Genomic DNA, 18073 nt, shown 5'->3' on the forward strand with positions numbered 1-18073 from the left:
TCTACATTGTCTGAACAGGGTGAAACACTTCGTGTGGAGGGCACGTAAAAACATCCTCCTAACAAATTTTAGCCTTAAACTCTTAAAAGTGGTCACAAAGGACAAGTGTGTGTTTTGTGGAAAATCTGAATCATCGGGCCATATCCTTTGGGACTGTAAGTTCGCGGCTAAAGTTTGGAAGGAAACTAGCCTCACCCTCCCTAAATTCTAGCACCCTCAACATGACCTCATTAATGTGGTTTGGATGTTGAGGGAGGGTTAGAGAGTAGTGGATTGGGGAATTTTTGCTACCACAACTTGATGCCTTTGGAAAAATAGGAACTCAGTAAAGTTCAAGGGAAGGTGCAAACAAACAAAGGAAATAGCATGTGAGCCAGAAAATCTAGTTGAGGAATTTCATAATCTGAACACCACCTCGACCCAGAAAACCGACTCAGACATATCTTGCTAGACCCCCCTTAAATGGATGGTATAAGGTAAATGTGGATGGTGTAGTATTCAAGGAGCTCGGCAACTATGGTATTTGGAATTGTGATTAGAAATGGCAAAGGCCAGATTATGGAGGCAATGAGAAAAAAGCTGGAACTGCCCTTGGGTGCTTTGGAAGTGGAAGCAAAGGCAATGGAAAAAGGAATCATGCTAGCAAATGACGTCGTACTCAGGCACATTATCATTGAGGGAGACGCTTAGATGGTAATGTCGGCCCTCACAATCCACAACTCTCCCCCAAGCTCAATCCAGATGATTATCAAAGGAGCTAAAAGATGGACGTTAGTCTTCTCTACATGGAGATCGAACCATGTTCGAAGGATTTGTAATCAAGCAACGCATTTGATAGCAAGGAGTGCCAAACTTGTAACCGATTGTGTAATATGGGTGGAGGATACCCCACCAGTTATCGAGTCTCAAATTGCAATCGATGTAAGATGTTTGGGCTGTTGCCCAATTTAATGAAATATTGCACAAGTTAACTATAAAAAAAAAAAAAAAAAAAAAAGACAGACCTTGACACAATAAAATAGAGGGTATCAAGAACAAGATTAAACAATTTATCTAGGTTAGGTTGTGATTATTTTTAGTTGATTGAACGATTTTTCTAGGTTGTTGTGGTAATGTGGGTCTTCTGTGTTTGGTTTGAATGATTTTTCTGGGTTGCTACGGTAAATGGGTTGTGATTTTTTTTGGGGGGCAAAATTATCTCTAAATTTTATTTTGTATGCGCAATTGGTGCATCAAGTTTTCACAATGAGCAATATAAATTATTTGGTTAACTTCCATTAATGATGTTACTTAAGTGGCTAATGGAATAATGATTTAGAATTTTTTAAATGATGCGACATTTCTTTTTATTAAAAAATTACAAAATTAAATTTACAAGAAAGAAACTATACCCATTCCTATTCAAATCTTTATCCTAACCTAGTACAAAAAGTTTCCATTTGCAATCTGATTTACAAACCACGAGAGAGGAAAGAGAGAATGAATAGTTACAGGTATATTCTTCAACACAATAGTTACAGTCACCAGCAGCACAAATAGTAGCATTTGTGCTCTCTTGTAGCTCCAGTGCATGTTCAAGGTTTTTGAGTGACATCTGGGAGAAACCCACTGACCCTAAGTGGTGACTGCGCCTAAAGCCAAAACCCTGAGATAATTATCACACTCTTTTAGATGCCTTTCATTTTTCAGTTGCTAATTTTGTTACTTTACTTTCAATATTGTTGTTTTCTTGTTTAACACAACATGTTGGTTTTAGATTCTTTAATTTGGGTTTGCAAATTCATAATTTTTTTTATAGATATAAGGAGATAATGGGGTGAGGTTGGAACCACATACAGTTTTCGACCCGCCATGGGTGAAGTGCAGGTAGGCCTTGAACATGCATTGGAACTACTAGAAAGCGCAGATGCTGCTGTTGGTGCTGTTGGTGACTGTAACTATTGTATTCATGAATATACCTATAACTGTTCATTCTATCTCCCCTCTCTCATGATTTGTAAATCAGATTGCAAATGGAGATTTTTTTGTACCGGGTTAGGATAAAAATTTGAATTGGAGTGGGTCTAGTTTCTTTTATAAATTTAATTTTGTAATTTTTTAATTAAAAAAATCACATCATTTTAAAAATGCCGAGTCATCATTCCGTTAGTCACATAAGCAACACCACTAACGAAAATTAACTGAAAGACTTATATTACTTATTTTAAAAACTTGAGGGACCGATTGCGCTCACTTAAAACTTAAGGGACAAATTTCAAAAAAAAAAAATTCTTGAAAATTCTTGAAGGACTAATTGTACACATAATGTAAACTTCGGGGTCGTTAACCAAAAAGAAAAAAAGTAAACTTCAGGGGTCTAATAATGTAATTTCACCTTTGTTTTTTTTGAGTTGTTAGAGCATCCACATCAGTTCTTTCATTTTACACATCCACTTTTACACTAAAAACCCACTTTTTCTATTTTACACGTCCAATTTTACAAAACACCCACATCAGTTCATCTATCCTACCACATTTTTTAATTAAATAATCAATTTTCTTCAATTTTTTTATTATTTTCCCAACTAACTCGATATAATTAGCGCGCTTTCTCTCTCCCTACTCATTTATGATTTTTGCTCTCTCTCTCTCTCTCTCTCTCTCTCTCTCTCTCTCTCTCTCTCTCTCTATACCCATCTCTCCAACTCCTCTCGATCAACTCTCCCTCTCCCTCTCCCTCTCGATCAACTCCCTCTCCGATCACGAGCTCAGATCAGCTCTCCCTCTCCAATCCACGATCCGTGAGCTCCGATCCGCGATCCGCGAGCTCCGATCACAATTTGCGAGCTCCGATCGCGCGATTCGCGAGCTCCGATCTAGCGTCCGCGAGCTCCGATCCGCGTCCACGAGCTCTGATCCGCGTCCACGAGCTTCGATCCTCAATCCGCGAGCTCCGATCCAGTCAAGCACCGATCTATGTTTGTGTATGTCTGTGTTTTTTTTTTTTTTTTTTTTTTGAGCAAAGGTTATACTGTGTATCTTCTGTGTTGAGAAAAAGATGAAAGAATTGAGTTTGTTGAGCACAGATCAGAGAGAAAAAAAAAAGGAGCAAACGAGAAAATGATAAAATATTGTATAAAAGAGCTACATTAACCGTGTATATTTACACGGCTACTGTAGCTCGTGGATGGTTTTGCAAGATTTTACACAGTTTTAACTCCACTGATGTAGGTGATTTTTTGACCAAAATGCGTAAAATGAAGAATTTTTTGTATTATAGAGGATTATACAAGAACTGATATAGATGCTCTTACATTGTTCAATTTGGGCTGTGAATTTTGGGTGCCTAATGCAATTGTGTTTGATTGAGAAATGTTGATTTGGGTGCCTAGTGTGTGTGTGTGTGTATATATATATTTGGAGAGAAAATAATAATATTTAGATGAAGTAGAAATAGAGTTTTGTAATTGATGTAATTGTCTCTCAATAGTGCATCAACAATAAAGTAAGTGAAGCTCCTTAGATCAAAATAACTAACACTTGTTAAGGCAAGTGAAGTTTCTTGGATCAGAATAACCAATATCAAAATTAGGGATGGAAGGATAACCTTAATGAAATATATTGATAAAAGTACACATAATTTTAACATCCTTGGCCCTGATAAAAATGGGCCATCTTGCCTTAATAAGGTGTCACTAGAATCTCGACCATCTTGATTATGAAACTTGCCCGTCATGCAATCTAACAATTGATAATCTGCGAGTGTTATTTAATGATTTCATAGGTTTAACAGAGTTCAGCATAGTCGCATCCCACATTTAATGCTTAATTAATAACCATCAAGCAATGAGGGCAGTGAAAAGAGCACTAAAATTTAGTTGGAGCCAGCAAGAGTGCAATACTGATATGTCAAACCAAACTTAGTCTTTCAAATATTAAAGATTGAAGCATCCAATACAAATATTTCATCTCAAAATTCAGGTTGTTATACTTAATTTCAGAAATATAAACTAAAAGCAACATTGTGACAAAGATGCCAACAACAACATTAAAGCCATTAACTAACTACCACATCATGAAAGCAACTAAGCAAGTACTGCGTGAGCTGCCAAAACTGAGAGGATAGGAGGTGAAACCAATGAGTCCATCAACGCAACCTTCTGGCTTCTCTCTCAGACTCAAGCAAGGTAAGGATGTCACCTTCCCTCACTGGTCCCTTAACATTCCTCATAATGAACCGGTTCTGATCATCCAGAAACTTGACTCTGACCTGAGTCACCTGACCTCTGGATCCAGTCCGACCCATAACTTTCACCACGACTGCGTGCTTCACCTGAGATTCCATCCTGCACAGGCAACAAATAAGATCAGTAAAACAAATTTTTCACACAAAAGCAGACATGAAAATATATGAACATCTATGCAAATTATTGACCAAAAAAAATTGTTTTAAGGATCTGGGGATTCAATCTCCTGCGAAAACATAAACCCACACCCATTGCCAGCTTCCAATCAAATACAATATGAACAATACCAACTACTACTAATGTTATAATATTGTCACTAGCATTACAAACTTGCTTTTGTATATAGCAAACAACATAACCAAATAAAGTAAATTATGTAGGTGTCTTGTAACAATGATATTATTCACTCATTAAAACAGGATCCAAACACCATTAACAGTTCCAGAAAAAACATTTATAGCTAGCAATATCAACAAAGAATCTAAAACCAAGGTGGGTATTTCTATTCAAAACCATAAAGAGTAAACTTGGAGAACTACAAGCATACACAATTTGCAAACCAATATTTACAATAAATTCGACAAGTCAGTCCATAGCTCCTGTGTCAAAAAGTTTCCAACTTTAGTCTATATATAATAATAGCACTTTCCTAGGTTTTCCCAGATACCAAACAAAGATCAGAGGGCTTTTTCTCACAAGCATAGATAGTACTGTTCTAAAAAAATATAGAGCAACAAGCAGATCTACAAATAGGAAAAAACCCTTTCAGCAACAAAGGATATTTAAGATTCAACAGTTAACGAAAAAGAAAAAGAAAATGGAATCAGAATACCTGAACTGAGCTGAGTAAGGGAGGGAAGGCTAGAACTAGATGATTTTGTAACTGCGCTCTCTTCGGAGTTCTTGCCTTGAACCGAGAATGGAGGCGAAAAACCCTAGCCTTTGAATTTATAGAGAGTCTTATATGCTACATTACCATATTGCCCACGATGGTTTCATGAATGGTTAGGGTGTTTTGGTCATTTAATTTTTTCATTTTCTAAATACAAATGTCTGCTTGTGGTGTTTGTCCAAGTTGAGGTCACTGCTTCATTATTTATGATAGTAGTTAATTTAATTGCGGACTGATTATTTATTATGGTAATGGGATGTAACTTTTTAAACGTAATGTAATGTAATGTAAATTATTCTCTTTCACCTTAAGATGTGAAAGATCCGTGGTAAATTGTTCTTAAGTCTGCAATCTTTTTTAAAAAAAATGTAGACTTGAGAATAATTAAAATAAATAAATAAATAAATAAATACAGTTGGTTTTTTTTAGAAGAATACCGTTGGATTTAATTTATTGGGTTTGCTCAATTATAATTATCATTTATTGACTATAAGTGAGATTCAAACATTTTTTTTTCTTTTTAAAGAAAGTGAGATTCAAACATGATCCTTATTCAAAGATAAAATATTTTATTAATGAAGCTAACTGAAACCCACAAAATGAATAAGAAAAAAAAAAAAAAAAAAGGTAGAAGATCATCCTACAAATGGTTCTTTGTGTTTATGTAACATATGCTGGGACATTTACCATTATTAACAAGCATGAAGCTATATAAAAAAAATTGTGTTCAATGTTACATTTGGTCTTTTAAAGTTTATCCAAATTTCCATTTTCAACCTTAAAGTTTCAAATAATAGCAAATAATGTAATTTAGTTGGTACTTTTTTAATTTATTTAATAATTCGATAATTGACTACTATGCGCTCTTGGCATAATGGTCACTCAATAAATACTTGTGAAGTGTGGAGAGCAATTGTTTTTCATCCGCCAAACATTGATGTATTAAACAAATTTAAATTAAGAAAGTGAAAAATTAGCAACTTTATAAATGAAAATATATCATTTTATGATATTAAAGGGTCATCTTACTATTTTTGAAATTCTAAGAATGAACCAGTTTGTGGGTATAACTTGATGGTAGGAGTTCTTGTATTATTTTACCTGATAATTGATTTAAATGATAGTCATATTAACGTCTTGATGGCACACATGGCTTTACCCATTGCCTTCACGTAGTATGAGGTTGATTAGTCCACTCCAAATACCTCCTTTTTAATTTAGCAAAAAAAAAAAAAAAAAAAATCTAAGGATGAAAGCCACGACCCAAGATGATTTATGTTATTTAGATATTCTCTTAGCAAATTTTGTAGTAGATTTTCTATTGCAAAAAATGAGAATGAGATTAGATCCTAGTTAGTTACAATATGAGTAAAAAGGAAAATAATATAGACAAATCACTTAATCTATGTCCTTAATTTTATAGGATAAGCGACGAAATGATAAAATTTTATGTCCATTTTGCTTTGTCATAAGATTGATGTATTCAGGTACAACGACCAATATAAACCAATTTCACCATTCTATCACTCAAATAACTTATAAAAGAGAACATATGAAGAATTTGGCAAAGTCCACATTTACCATTCAACCAGAAAGAAAACTAAAGCTAATTAAGATAAACAAGTTGTAATCCTAAGAGTCTCAAACAAAACATAAAGATGCTTACCATAAATGAAACTAATATTAAGCTATAGCCATAATTTACATGAACAAACTACCTAAACCTAAAATGCAGGAGAATAATTATAATGCATGAAATGTGTGATCCCGTGAAATTGCTAAGAATGTAATACATTTTTTTTTTTTTTATTTTTATTAATTTGTTAGAAACAAGCACACATAAAGTAGAGGATTTGGGGGTTCTAATACAAAGAGAGTACTAATAATGTAAACCTAAATGCTAATTCTACTGTACATAACAATATTAAATTCTACAATATTTATTGTACATATTCGACAAAAAAAAAATGATAATTGTTTATTGTGCGCAACAATATTAAATTTCAAATCAGTTTAATGGGCACTCACATGTGAAAGCATTTTTTTCTCAAAAAAAAAAAAAAAAAACATGTGAAAACATTTTAATTCTACATGGTATACGAAATTTAGTTAAAAATTAGAACCAATTTGTATTTTCAATTTCCATTATTTTATACTGTACAATAATTAGAACATAATCCTGGAACTTCAAGGCTTAAATGAAAATAATGTTAATTTATGTGAATATATATATATATATATATATTTTATCCATCAAAACTTGGTTTATGGAGCCAATCCTATACTTTTTTATCCATCAATCAATGTCTTAATCCTCCCCTACCTCGGACCCTCTGTGTTTTTTTCCCTCAACTAATACCGTTCCTTTACTTTATTTTGTTTGCTAAATTAAAACTAGTGATTAAATATAATGAATACGTAATAAAACAAATGGGGATGTAGCTCACATGGTAGAGCGCTCGCTTTGCATGCGAGAGGTACGGGGTTCGATACCCCGCATCTCCATATTTGTTTTTGGTTTGGCCTAGTTCTACTAGACTTTCTAGTTGGTTGACCTTTTACCGCCTAGTTCAAACTAGACTTTCTAGTTGGTGTAATAAGTCGTGTTACTAAAAACGAACGGTGTGAAAGTGAAACCAATTTAAAGCTAAAGCTCTAGCCTGCTAAAAAGACTTCACTGACCCCACTTCTCATCTTGGACTAGTACTTGCCTCACTTCTTCACACTACTCGTTCCTAATCCCTCTCTCTCTCTCTCTCTCTCTTTGCATGGAGCTCTCACTCTCTCCTTCGTCTTCACTTCGAATTCGCCACTCAAACACACAGTTTAAGACACCCTTTCCCTTTCATCATACAAAGATACCCATTAAGCCCACAACTACCAAATCTCACCACTCTCTCTTAAGATTAAGATTTCCTTCGCTTTCCCTTTACACTCACACTACTTCCTCAATCCCTGCTTCAACCACACTACACACAAGGCGTAATTCCATCCGGGTACGTTTCATTTTTCTTAAACTACTTTGAATTTTTTGTCAAAATAAAAATAGGGAGTACTTGGAATGGAAACATATTCAAAAATTGTTTCTTTGGGTTTGTTTAATTTCTTGAAATTCATGTGTTTGATACAAATATCATCACTTTTGCACTTTTCCCAGTTCATTTTTACTCTAGATAAACGAAAATGAGCAGTTCAGGCAGGATAGTACTAGACAATAATACAATAAGGATATGATTTTTGGTGTGTAAAAAATGATAATTTGATTCAACAATGTCATCTATTCAATTTTAGAACTTGATTCGGTTTAATTTAATACATTAATTATATCCAAGTTGGGTTCTTTGCGGTTACTGAGACTAAAGACTTTAATCTCTATGGGTGGCATTAATGTGAAGTGGGATATTGCCAGGCCTGCACTCAGGTTGGAGCAGCTGGATCTGAGCCAGCACTGAATAAATTTTCGGATTTTAAAGATGCGTGCTGGAGATTTCTTAGACCACATACCATTCGGGGAACAACTCTAGGGTCCATGTAAGTGATTACCATAAGATGACATTTTTTAATTAGTTGAACCTACTATTCACGTGAGAGGAAAGGAAGGAGTTAGCATTTATAATACTTCGGAAATATCTAATAATTTTCCTTTTTAATGTGGGTTTGCTGATCTTTTGCTCAATCCATGCCTTAATCTTTAATATGTTTGCAGTGCTTTGGTGGCAAGAGCGTTGGTTGAGAACTCGCATTTGATAAAGTGGACTCTACTATTTAAGGCATTCTCTGGTCTTTTTGCTTTACTATGTGGGAATGGCTATATAGTTGGAATTAATCAGATCTACGATGTTCAAATCGACAAGTAAGTTGTGAACATGGACTTTTCTGTTACTTGTATATTGTATGTTGAAAACAATGTATATAACTGGTTCAACTCAAAATGGCTTGGATCAAGATTCTCCCCAGTTTGTTAAACTGTTTGTGGAAGTATGCATGTTAAATTTTATGAACTTAGCCTCTTTCTGTTTCATTTGCAGGGTAAACAAACCCTATTTACCTATAGCAGCAGGGGATCTTTCAGTTCAATCTGCTTGGTTTTTGGTGATATTTTTTGCAGTGACTGGCCTATTGATTGTTGGGTTGAACTTCGGCCCTTTCATCTCCTCTCTTTACTGTCTTGGTCTTTTTCTTGGCACCATCTATTCAGTTCCTCCATTTAGGATGAAGAGATTTCCAGTTGCAGCATTTCTTATAATTGCCACGGTATGGCTTGTTTTCTCCCCTGCTAACAATTTTGGCTATTGAAGACCACACAAGATTAGATAACTTGATATCTGTTTAGGCAGATGCACAAACTTTGAAAAACATGATTGGTGTGTAAGATTTAGTCATCCTCAATTTCACTGATTGATAATGAAGGAGAAAAGGGTTGTTAGATTACATTTTAAAATCACCAATGTTTAACTTATTTCTGAGAAAGAAAAGGACAACTTTTTGTAATAGAAATACAAAATGGCTCATTTTAAGCAGTGGCCAGTGAAGTTGAAAAGGGTTATCAATTCACATTCGAAGATGACATTGTCCTTACTAAGTTCAGAGGAAGTAAGAAGACCCTACCAAAAAAGAAGAGTAGCTACACACACATGCATATACATACATTTGTAACCACACTCATATTATTTAGTTATTTATTTGTAATGAAGTAGTAAATCTTAGAGCTGTGTACCTATCCAAAAAAAAAAAAAAAACCTCAGAGCCAAGAAGAATAAGTTCAATGGGTTCAAGTCTGAGAAGGAAAAAAATTGTTTGTCAGGTTTCCAGGTGGGAAACATGGTGATGGAGATTGTTGTTGCATACAATTGATGATGTTATTTTGCTTGCGTTAGAACAATAATTTACAATTTAGCTTGCCAGCTGAATCTCTAGAACAGACCATGGAATTAACCAAAAAATAACTTTGCAGGTACGGGGTTTTCTTCTTAATTTTGGTGTATATTATGCCACTAGAGCAGCCCTTGGACTTACATTTGAGTGGAGGTGGGTTACCATTTATTATATATCCGTCATAACCTAGTTGAGTAATATGAAACTGTAGCTCACATGTTTCACCCAGGGTTCAAAGAAATGGACATTATGGGCTTCCTGAATCACCAGCCCAGGACCTTTTAAGTTGATGCCTTCATTGTAACTTATAACAAGAAACAAGTAACTTAAAGGTAGAATTAGGTTTTGGCATTACGTACTTCACTATATAGAGGGCTTCAGAAAGATACCCCTATCTATCTGGTCTGACTCCAGTCCTTGGAAGATCTAGAACTACTTTGGCTATCATAGTTGGTTCCACTCCATAATTAAATACTCATAATATATGCTTGGTAAGGATTAGTTCAAGATACCAACCCGCTCAGATATAGACCTCTGACAGTTACCAAAATAAAAGATAAATGAGTTCTTTGCATTCTACTCCTAGTTCTTGTCTAAAGGTAAAAATTCTTCTGTATGACTTGTTGGCCTTCATTTTTCCAACCTGGGATCTGGTATTTAGTGAGTTGGCCTGACTCATTCTATTTTTATTTTCATTGCTTAAATTGAAATCAGTGCCTAACTTGAGTCACGAGTTAGAGTTGGAGTTTTTATGCCTTGGAACCTTTCCGGAAAAAAGAACTCCATCAGATCAAAAGTAACAGACTATCCTGATTTTTGTGTAAAGGATGAGCTATATGGGTTAATGCAGCACCTATTTTGGTTTTTTTATTTTTTGGAAATTTGGACCTATATATGATATTTCAGCTTCATGTACACATCTTCAAAATTTTGAGACGTTAGTTTCCATCTGCAGCTCACCTGTGGCTTTCATCACTAGTTTTGTGACAATGTTTGCCCTGGTCATAGCCATAACAAAAGATCTTCCAGATGTAGAGGGTGATCGCAAGTAAGTTCCAGGCTTCTGTTTTTTAATTTACTTTGAGCTGCTGATATCTCATTTACCTCTTTTTTCTTTTTCTCATACGAATTGTATGTATTGGATTTCTAATTTCTAGAAGCCATTAATTCTGCAATTTGCTGTCTCATTTCTTGAAACTTTGTCTCACATGTTAAAATCCAAAGTCCAAACCCAACCCAGCTTCTTCTTTTCCCCTCATGAAGTCGTCATCCCTTGATTAATAAATCAATGTTGATCTAATACCAATCTAATATAATCATTATTACAGGTATCAGATATCAACCTTTGCAACAAAGCTTGGAGTCAGAAACATTGCGTTCCTTGGTTCTGGGCTTTTGCTAGTAAATTATGTTGCTTCTGTATTGGCAGCAATTTACATGCCTCAGGTTAACATGTTTCTGTTGAAGTTATCCTGTTTGTTTTTACACGTTTCTGCACAGCTTATGCGTATATGTATTCATTCTTGATATTCTTCAGCAAAGATGAGCCCAAACTGAAGTCCTTCAATTACATGTTTACAGGCTTTCAACCGTAGCTTAATGATACCTGCTCATGTAATCTTGGCATTGATCTTAATCTTCCAGGTTTGTTTCTTGGGATTTTTAACTTGTTTGATTATCACAATAACCAGTATGTCATTTCTGTGAATATTTATGCGTTGAACACTTTTCATTGAAGGACCATGATATTTGCTTTCCTCTTGATATTGAATTTCTTGTTTACCCAATGTTTTGATTGGGAGGGGATTCTAGTATATTCCAGCCACCCTTCCCATCTTTGCTCCTCTCCCTCCATTCCAAACATACCTTAGTAGAATAATGCAGGAACTTGCATAAATGTTTTGAATGGAATCTGATATGGCATAAATGATTCTTTAAAAAGTTTCCCAATGACTAATTTTTGGTTTTATATCATATTGAAATGTCCTAGCCAATTTATAGTGGTTGCTATCAGATCGATGCATGCATCTCATTGTTTTTTCATCTCTTGGACTAAGATTTTGATCAACCCCAACACCTTCCAACCCTGACACACACACACACACACACACACACACACACACACACTTGCATTCATGCAGATATTTTAAAATTTAAAAGGACTTACAATTTCTTTTGTGTGTAATTACAGGCATGGGTATTAGAACAAGCAAATTACACTAAGGTAATTCATTGCTTTATGTTGCATGAATTTATGGTAGCAAGTTTTCATCAATTTCATTACTTTCGCTGGAGGTTTCCTTGAATGCATACTTTCATCTCTAACTACCCATACAAGAAAAGGTTATTATAAATGATCTCCTTGCGGTTAGGATTAATTACAAAATGAACTCCTTATCTTCTAAAAGCTGTCATTGAATTTCTCTGTGGTTTGAAGTATAGCGAAATTATCATTAGTTCCACCTCAATCGACAGATTCTCCACATGACACACTAAGATCACATGAAACACAAAATTTAGCCCTCAATTGGCCCTCTGAAATAGGCAGGAACATAATCCAAGAACATAATTGTTTTGCTATCCGTTGGATGAAGCTTTAAGCCCCACTGAGAGTTAATTAAAAGCTAAAATTTTTGTTTCAAGTGACGTGTGCCACATGGAGTTTGATTAATAGTGAGGGCTGTTGTACAATATACTTTGTGATGTGCAACTAATTTGAGTGAAGTTCTCCATGTCATTAAAAAAATAAAAAAATAAAAAGATGAAAAAAGGAAAAATGGAGTGATCATGTCTTTGTGATGCATGCATACCTCTAATTGGCAGACGTTGTAACAAAACTAGTTACACTTTGTTTGAGAGGCAAATAACTAATTTTAGCCTTTTAAAAACACCCAAACAAGATGGAGGAATATACCATCCTCCTTTACTCTCCTCCCCACTACTCTCCTCTCCCGCCAAACTTCGAAACATAGCATAAAAGGTCAATTCTGTTTTAGCACGTGATCTTAAGTTTGATTTCATTGTGCAGGAAGCAATTGCAGGGTTCTATCGATTTATATGGAATCTCTTCTATGCTGAGTACATTATATTTCCTTTCATCTAGCAATTAATCTTTATTTTTCCTGACCTCTTATTAGAAAGGGAGAGAGCTTTGTAAATAACAGAGAATGCTTTCAGATAATGGTATATTGTTGCATGCATTATATGATAAAAATTTTCCTGCATTAAACTGTGTTGCTTGGCAAGCAAAAGTAACATATGTTGTACTCGACAGAACGATATAATAATACTTCTACGCTGAGAATAATTGCTGGATTAATGCTAGTGGGTTTTCTGGTTTTAGTCTATTGCTGTATCACTACCCTTGTAAGAAATTAACAAGCGTTACCCCACTTGCCAATGTGAGAAATCAGCTCATCGACAACAATAACAGCAATGAAGCCTAGCCTTAGCCCCCAAATGCTCACAGAACCAAAAATTAAAAGAAGTCTGTCGAGTGTAAAATGAGAACATTGTTCATGTTATGCTGTGGGAATTGCCCAAATTGGCACTTAAAGCAAAATTGAGTGGTAACATAAAGTAATTGAAGTAGTGCTAGTGTTAATTGAAAGACTCTGTGTTACGTAAGTAACTTGAAGGTGGAGGGTGCTGGATCCTTGTTGCCTTTCTTTTATGAATAAAGATACTTAAACACTTCTTATTATACATGCTCCTTATATACTGTCACGTGATACACAATTTCACAATTTTGTTGTTTTACACTCTGTTTGGGAGGGGGAAATAGAATGAACTGAAAAGTTTTTTATTTTTATTTTTTATTTTTTATAATATTCTTTGCATTTCCTTGTTTGAGAGTTCTAACTAAAGGCATTTTAAGCCCCAAATATTAGCCAATTTTTTTTTTATCAAATTAAAATTAGGGGAAAAATATTCTATGTGGCTCCTGAGATATGCTATGAGTCCAAACTCCTTGTTTTCTACATGTGACTATGTGAGAGCTTTAGAGTTCTACATGTGAGAGCTTTAAACTTTAGAGTGTTAATTTCATATATATCTCCCACACACAAGCTCAAAAACACCCTCTCTCAAACAAAGCAAAACAAAATCCAAAAGATCAAACAAAAATCAAGTGTAAACCTTGTTTACTTGTACGCATTGTTGAAATTTTTGTCACTCAAGCATAAAAATGTCAATTTTCTAAGCTATATATGTTTGTAGCTGCGAGACTCAAATTCTTCTCCGTTCAAATTGTTGCCTTCCAAGTTTGGCTCTAAAACTCTTTCAAAATTGTGTTTTAAGTCACTTTGTTTAATCCTTCATGTCAAGTCATTGCTTTATCATCTTCTCAAAATTCTTTATCCGTGTAAAATTGGGCCGTGGACACTGTTCGCCATAATATGCCATTCAACCTTTTATAATAATAATAATAATTTTAATTTAATGTGAAATATTTGGATTTCATTCCATTAACATTAATATATTAAAGAAAATCTCAATTACAACAGATCAACAAAGGAAAGTGTAGGTGCACAATTGCACCTGGACCCAAAGACAACTACGGGCTCAGGCCCAATGAGCCTTAAATAATGAGATTTGTAGAGTGTGGGTTTCGAACATAGGTTAGAAGTACTGAGAATTTTATAACAGACTAGAAGTTTCAAATACTTATAGACAATAAACGATAATTGCAAATAGATCTCCTCGGACGTGAGCCGAGGACTATTTTTGTATTAATTCTCTTTCTTCTTTCAAGGTTACAGTTCTTAATTCTTTTTTTTAGTCCCTCTCCCCCTTTTCTCTTTGGCCTTCACCCCCTTTAAATACTTCCTTCCTTGATGCCTTTTGGCCAGTGACTAGAAGTCTCAGCCCTACTGTTCAGGGGTCACTTCCCCATTAATACGGCCAGGAAGGTAGATGCAGAGTCTTTAATGCGGAGGTGGCTGCCTTTGCTCTTGATATTTTCCTTAACACTGGTGCATCGAGAAGGTTCAGGGTTTCCCCCTTTAACCATTGGTCTTTCCAGAGTTGTGCTTTGACCTTCATAATGAAGTTTTGAGCTCTCTTGGGCTTGTCCGAGGAGAAGCTTATCCTCGGCTGTATCCTCAGACCCTCGGCGTATGGGCCAATTTGTAGAGTTTAATTCTGGAGCAGGTCGGCCCTCCATGCTACAGTCCAAAGGCCCATGTGCCCACCTTGGCCCTTTTACTCCCCACAGAAAGCCTTTAGAACATTGTGTGTGTGTGTGTGTGTGTATATATATTATAATTGGTTTTGTGGCTTTAGATAGTCCATGTCCAACGTACTTTCTTTGTTTTTTTAATAAAATATTACCTACACGCTAGTTGTAATAGCTATTCTTTAGTAGATGTATTAATTTCTAAAATTAATATATTTTTAAATAAATAAACTTTCCATATGTACATAATAATTATGAAAATAAAAAATCATAAAAATAACTAATCTCTCTTCAAATTTAAGAAATATTATTTTTTAGGAAATATAATTTGTAGGGATATATTGGACTGTAGGCCTTGTCCGAGGACGCTTAGTGGTCCGAGGACAGACAGACGATAGGAAAGAAATAAGAGTCAGAGCTCCATGAGCAAACTATGACTGTGAAAGTTTGGGAAAGTAGTTTGAGGAGGAATTTCTCATCAGCTAAGCAAAGCAGAAGTCAAAAGTATTGGCCTGCCTTCGAGAGTAACGCTTTGGAATGTTCCATTGATAAGCATAAATATCAGAGAAGCATAGGACGAAGGAAAGCTAAGAAATATCTAAGGGAAAGCTGCTATTACCGCATTGAATGCTCTGCAGCTAACCCTCTGGCTGCATTAATGTAGAGGTGATATCTGAACAGTGGCCAACAGCTTTACAACTATTCCCAAAGATTTTAAGAATGTGCTGATGGAATAAGGATCAAAGCCAACAACTTGACCTATACGTGAACAATGGAGGTGAAGAGAGATAGGGTATATAATAGAGAAAGAAGCCCCTTGTAAGGGGGATCAGGAATTTGAGAGAAAAAATACTGTAGCAACAAGAACTAGACTTGTAACCAAATTCAAAATAAACATATATAAGAATTAGTCTTCTCAGGCCATGCCGATGACAATTTTCCTTGGGCAAAACCAGTTTATTCATGTTTTCTTGTCATCTGAGCTCGCTATAACTACTAATTAACTCATTAAATCCTAATTTTCTGGCCCACTCTTTACAAATTTATTGTATTGGGCTCTTTGGGCCTAGATCTTTTTCCGTTTTGGTTTAAGAACCAAACTAAGTCCTTACATAATTATATGAGTAAAATATTTCCTAAAATATATCTTAAGTTTGATTTAAAATGTTTTCATTCCATTGTCTTCAATATTTTATTATTATGTTGTCACCAAACAAATGAATAGTGATAAGTATTACATTACATCTTTTATTCCTTATAATACCTATTCCTATTCCTATGTAATTGCCATTACAGTTTACCAAATATACCCTTAGTAAATAATTAATTGTGGTATGCCTTTTTGTTAGAACTTCTTTCCCTTTCCCTTGTGCGTGTGTTTGTTTCTCAAAAAAAAAAAAAAAACTTAGTAAATAAATTTAGAATAAAGATTTATTTAGAGATATCAATATATAATATAATTAATTTTTTTAGTACTCTTAACCCAATCAATGGTGTTTTTTTTTTAGTTGTATTATATTGTTCAATCCAATTCATTGAGTAATATAGTGAATCCGTTTTTATTTATACAAATTAAGACTACAAGATACTTTTATTGTTAATTAAGACTATTATTACTCTATGCAGAATTTTTTTATTCTACCTAATTTTATCCATGGAATTTCTTTTGGCTATAAATATTTTTTTAATAATAAATGTGTAGAAAAAATAACATGCATCTGCATATGAAAAACTTAAAGAGAAAAAAAAAATGAAGAATTTAAAAATTAATCCAATTTCAAAAAAGTTTACTAGATAAATTTGTTACTAGAAAGAAACACAATATAACAAAAAAATTGAGGTGAAAATCTCCAGAATGATCAAGAAATTCATCTAAAAGATTTACAAGAAAATTTAATTGGATGAAATTCTCACAGGAATAGAAATTCATCAAAAAAATATAAAATAATTCAAAGTTTAAAAAGACGTTTTACAAATAGAAGAAAATTCCCCAATGTCAATACAAAATTATAAAAAAAGGGTAAGATTCTATTCCAAATGCATGTATAGATTATATAATTTTACTAACATCACCTAAAAAATTTCTTTTGCGAAATAAGTTTTTAAAATTAAAATTGATAAAATTATATTTAATTAAGATCAACTATGTCATAAAAAAGATTAAGTGTTTTAGTTATATTACCAATTCAAAACTAAATTTTAGTTAAAAAAAAATTGACTAATGATTTTGCATTAAAAAAGGGGAATAAAGTTGAAGTAAAAAATTATTGTTTGAGTAATATTTAAATATATGAACGACCTCAATTTAGTTTTTGTATTAGGTTTCCAAATGCATCAAGCTGCCCTTGCGTGTATGCAACAAGTTTTTGCTTTTTATATATATATATATATATATATATATATATATATATATATTTGAGTTTGATATATTAGACATATTAACTCAATAGCATAGGCCTATGTCCATGCTATTGGACTAATATATTATATCTCTAACAAATGCTAACGAGTAGTGTATAGAAGAGAGTGCAAGTGAAGAGGTGTAGTTCACCTTCCTCTCGCGCACATGTCCATTCTTCATATGGAAAGAATTTGTGGCTTCTTCTCTCAATCTCATGGAGGGATTCTTATTGGGTGTGTCAAATTTATCCACTCTGTGTTAATCCCTTTAAATATATGCTAATGATTCTAGAGAGTTTGGTAAATTCCATTATTTACTTTCATTTTGTGGATCTTTGTTCAAAATTTTGACTTCATTTCCACCATAATCTACAAAATTGTGGAAACAGTGGCATAGAAAAGAATGCAAAAGAATCCCTATAATAAAATCCATTATGGATTGTAGTTTCATCCATATTTGTATTAGCCCATATATAAGAGTGTTCTCTTAAGTCGTTGTTTGAG

General features: G+C 34.0%; 2 protein-coding genes and 1 non-coding gene across 3 annotated transcripts; 2 read left to right on the plus strand and 1 right to left on the minus strand.

The window, feature by feature from the left end:
• Positions 1-3886: 3886 nt before the first annotated feature.
• LOC142609620 (small ribosomal subunit protein eS28) lies at positions 3887-5160 on the minus strand. The gene is made up of 2 exons (XM_075781249.1): positions 5059-5160; positions 3887-4325 (listed from the first exon to the last, which is right to left on the minus strand). The coding sequence occupies exon 2, from the start codon at positions 4322-4324 to the stop codon at positions 4127-4129; it is 198 nt and encodes a 65-aa protein (XP_075637364.1). The 5' UTR covers position 4325; positions 5059-5160; the 3' UTR covers positions 3887-4126.
• Positions 5161-7550: 2390 nt separating this feature from the next.
• TRNAA-UGC (transfer RNA alanine (anticodon UGC)) lies at positions 7551-7623 on the plus strand. Its single transcript has one exon. It is a non-coding gene; the product is annotated as a tRNA-Ala (tRNA).
• Positions 7624-7802: 179 nt separating this feature from the next.
• On the plus strand, positions 7803-13312 carry LOC142609675 (homogentisate solanesyltransferase, chloroplastic). Its single transcript, XM_075781330.1, has 10 exons — positions 7803-8114; positions 8528-8649; positions 8825-8971; positions 9147-9372; positions 10073-10146; positions 10949-11041; positions 11322-11439; positions 11575-11637; positions 12185-12217; positions 13022-13312. Exons 1-10 carry the CDS (start codon positions 7887-7889, stop codon positions 13094-13096), a joined length of 1179 nt encoding a protein of 392 aa, XP_075637445.1. The 5' UTR covers positions 7803-7886; the 3' UTR covers positions 13097-13312.
• Positions 13313-18073: the final 4761 nt, after the last annotated feature.

Source organism: Castanea sativa, chromosome 9 (assembly GCF_040712315.1).
Source record: "Castanea sativa cultivar Marrone di Chiusa Pesio chromosome 9, ASM4071231v1".
Taxonomy (NCBI): Eukaryota; Viridiplantae; Streptophyta; class Magnoliopsida; order Fagales; family Fagaceae; genus Castanea; species Castanea sativa.

Bases quoted from the DNA above. Each gene is read 5' to 3' on its own strand.
- LOC142609675 (XM_075781330.1), top strand. From the start codon at position 7,887: ATGGAGCTCTCACTCTCTCCTTCGTCTTCACTTCGAATTCGCCACTCA. The intron at 11,042-11,321 runs GTAAGTTCCAGG...TCATTATTACAG, and splicing joins GATGTAGAGGGTGATCGCAA to GTATCAGATATCAACCTTTG. The intron at 11,638-12,184 runs GTTTGTTTCTTG...GTGTAATTACAG, and splicing joins CATTGATCTTAATCTTCCAG to GCATGGGTATTAGAACAAGC.
- LOC142609620 (XM_075781249.1), bottom strand. From the start codon at position 4,324: ATGGAATCTCAGGTGAAGCACGCAGTCGTGGTGAAAGTTATGGGTCGG.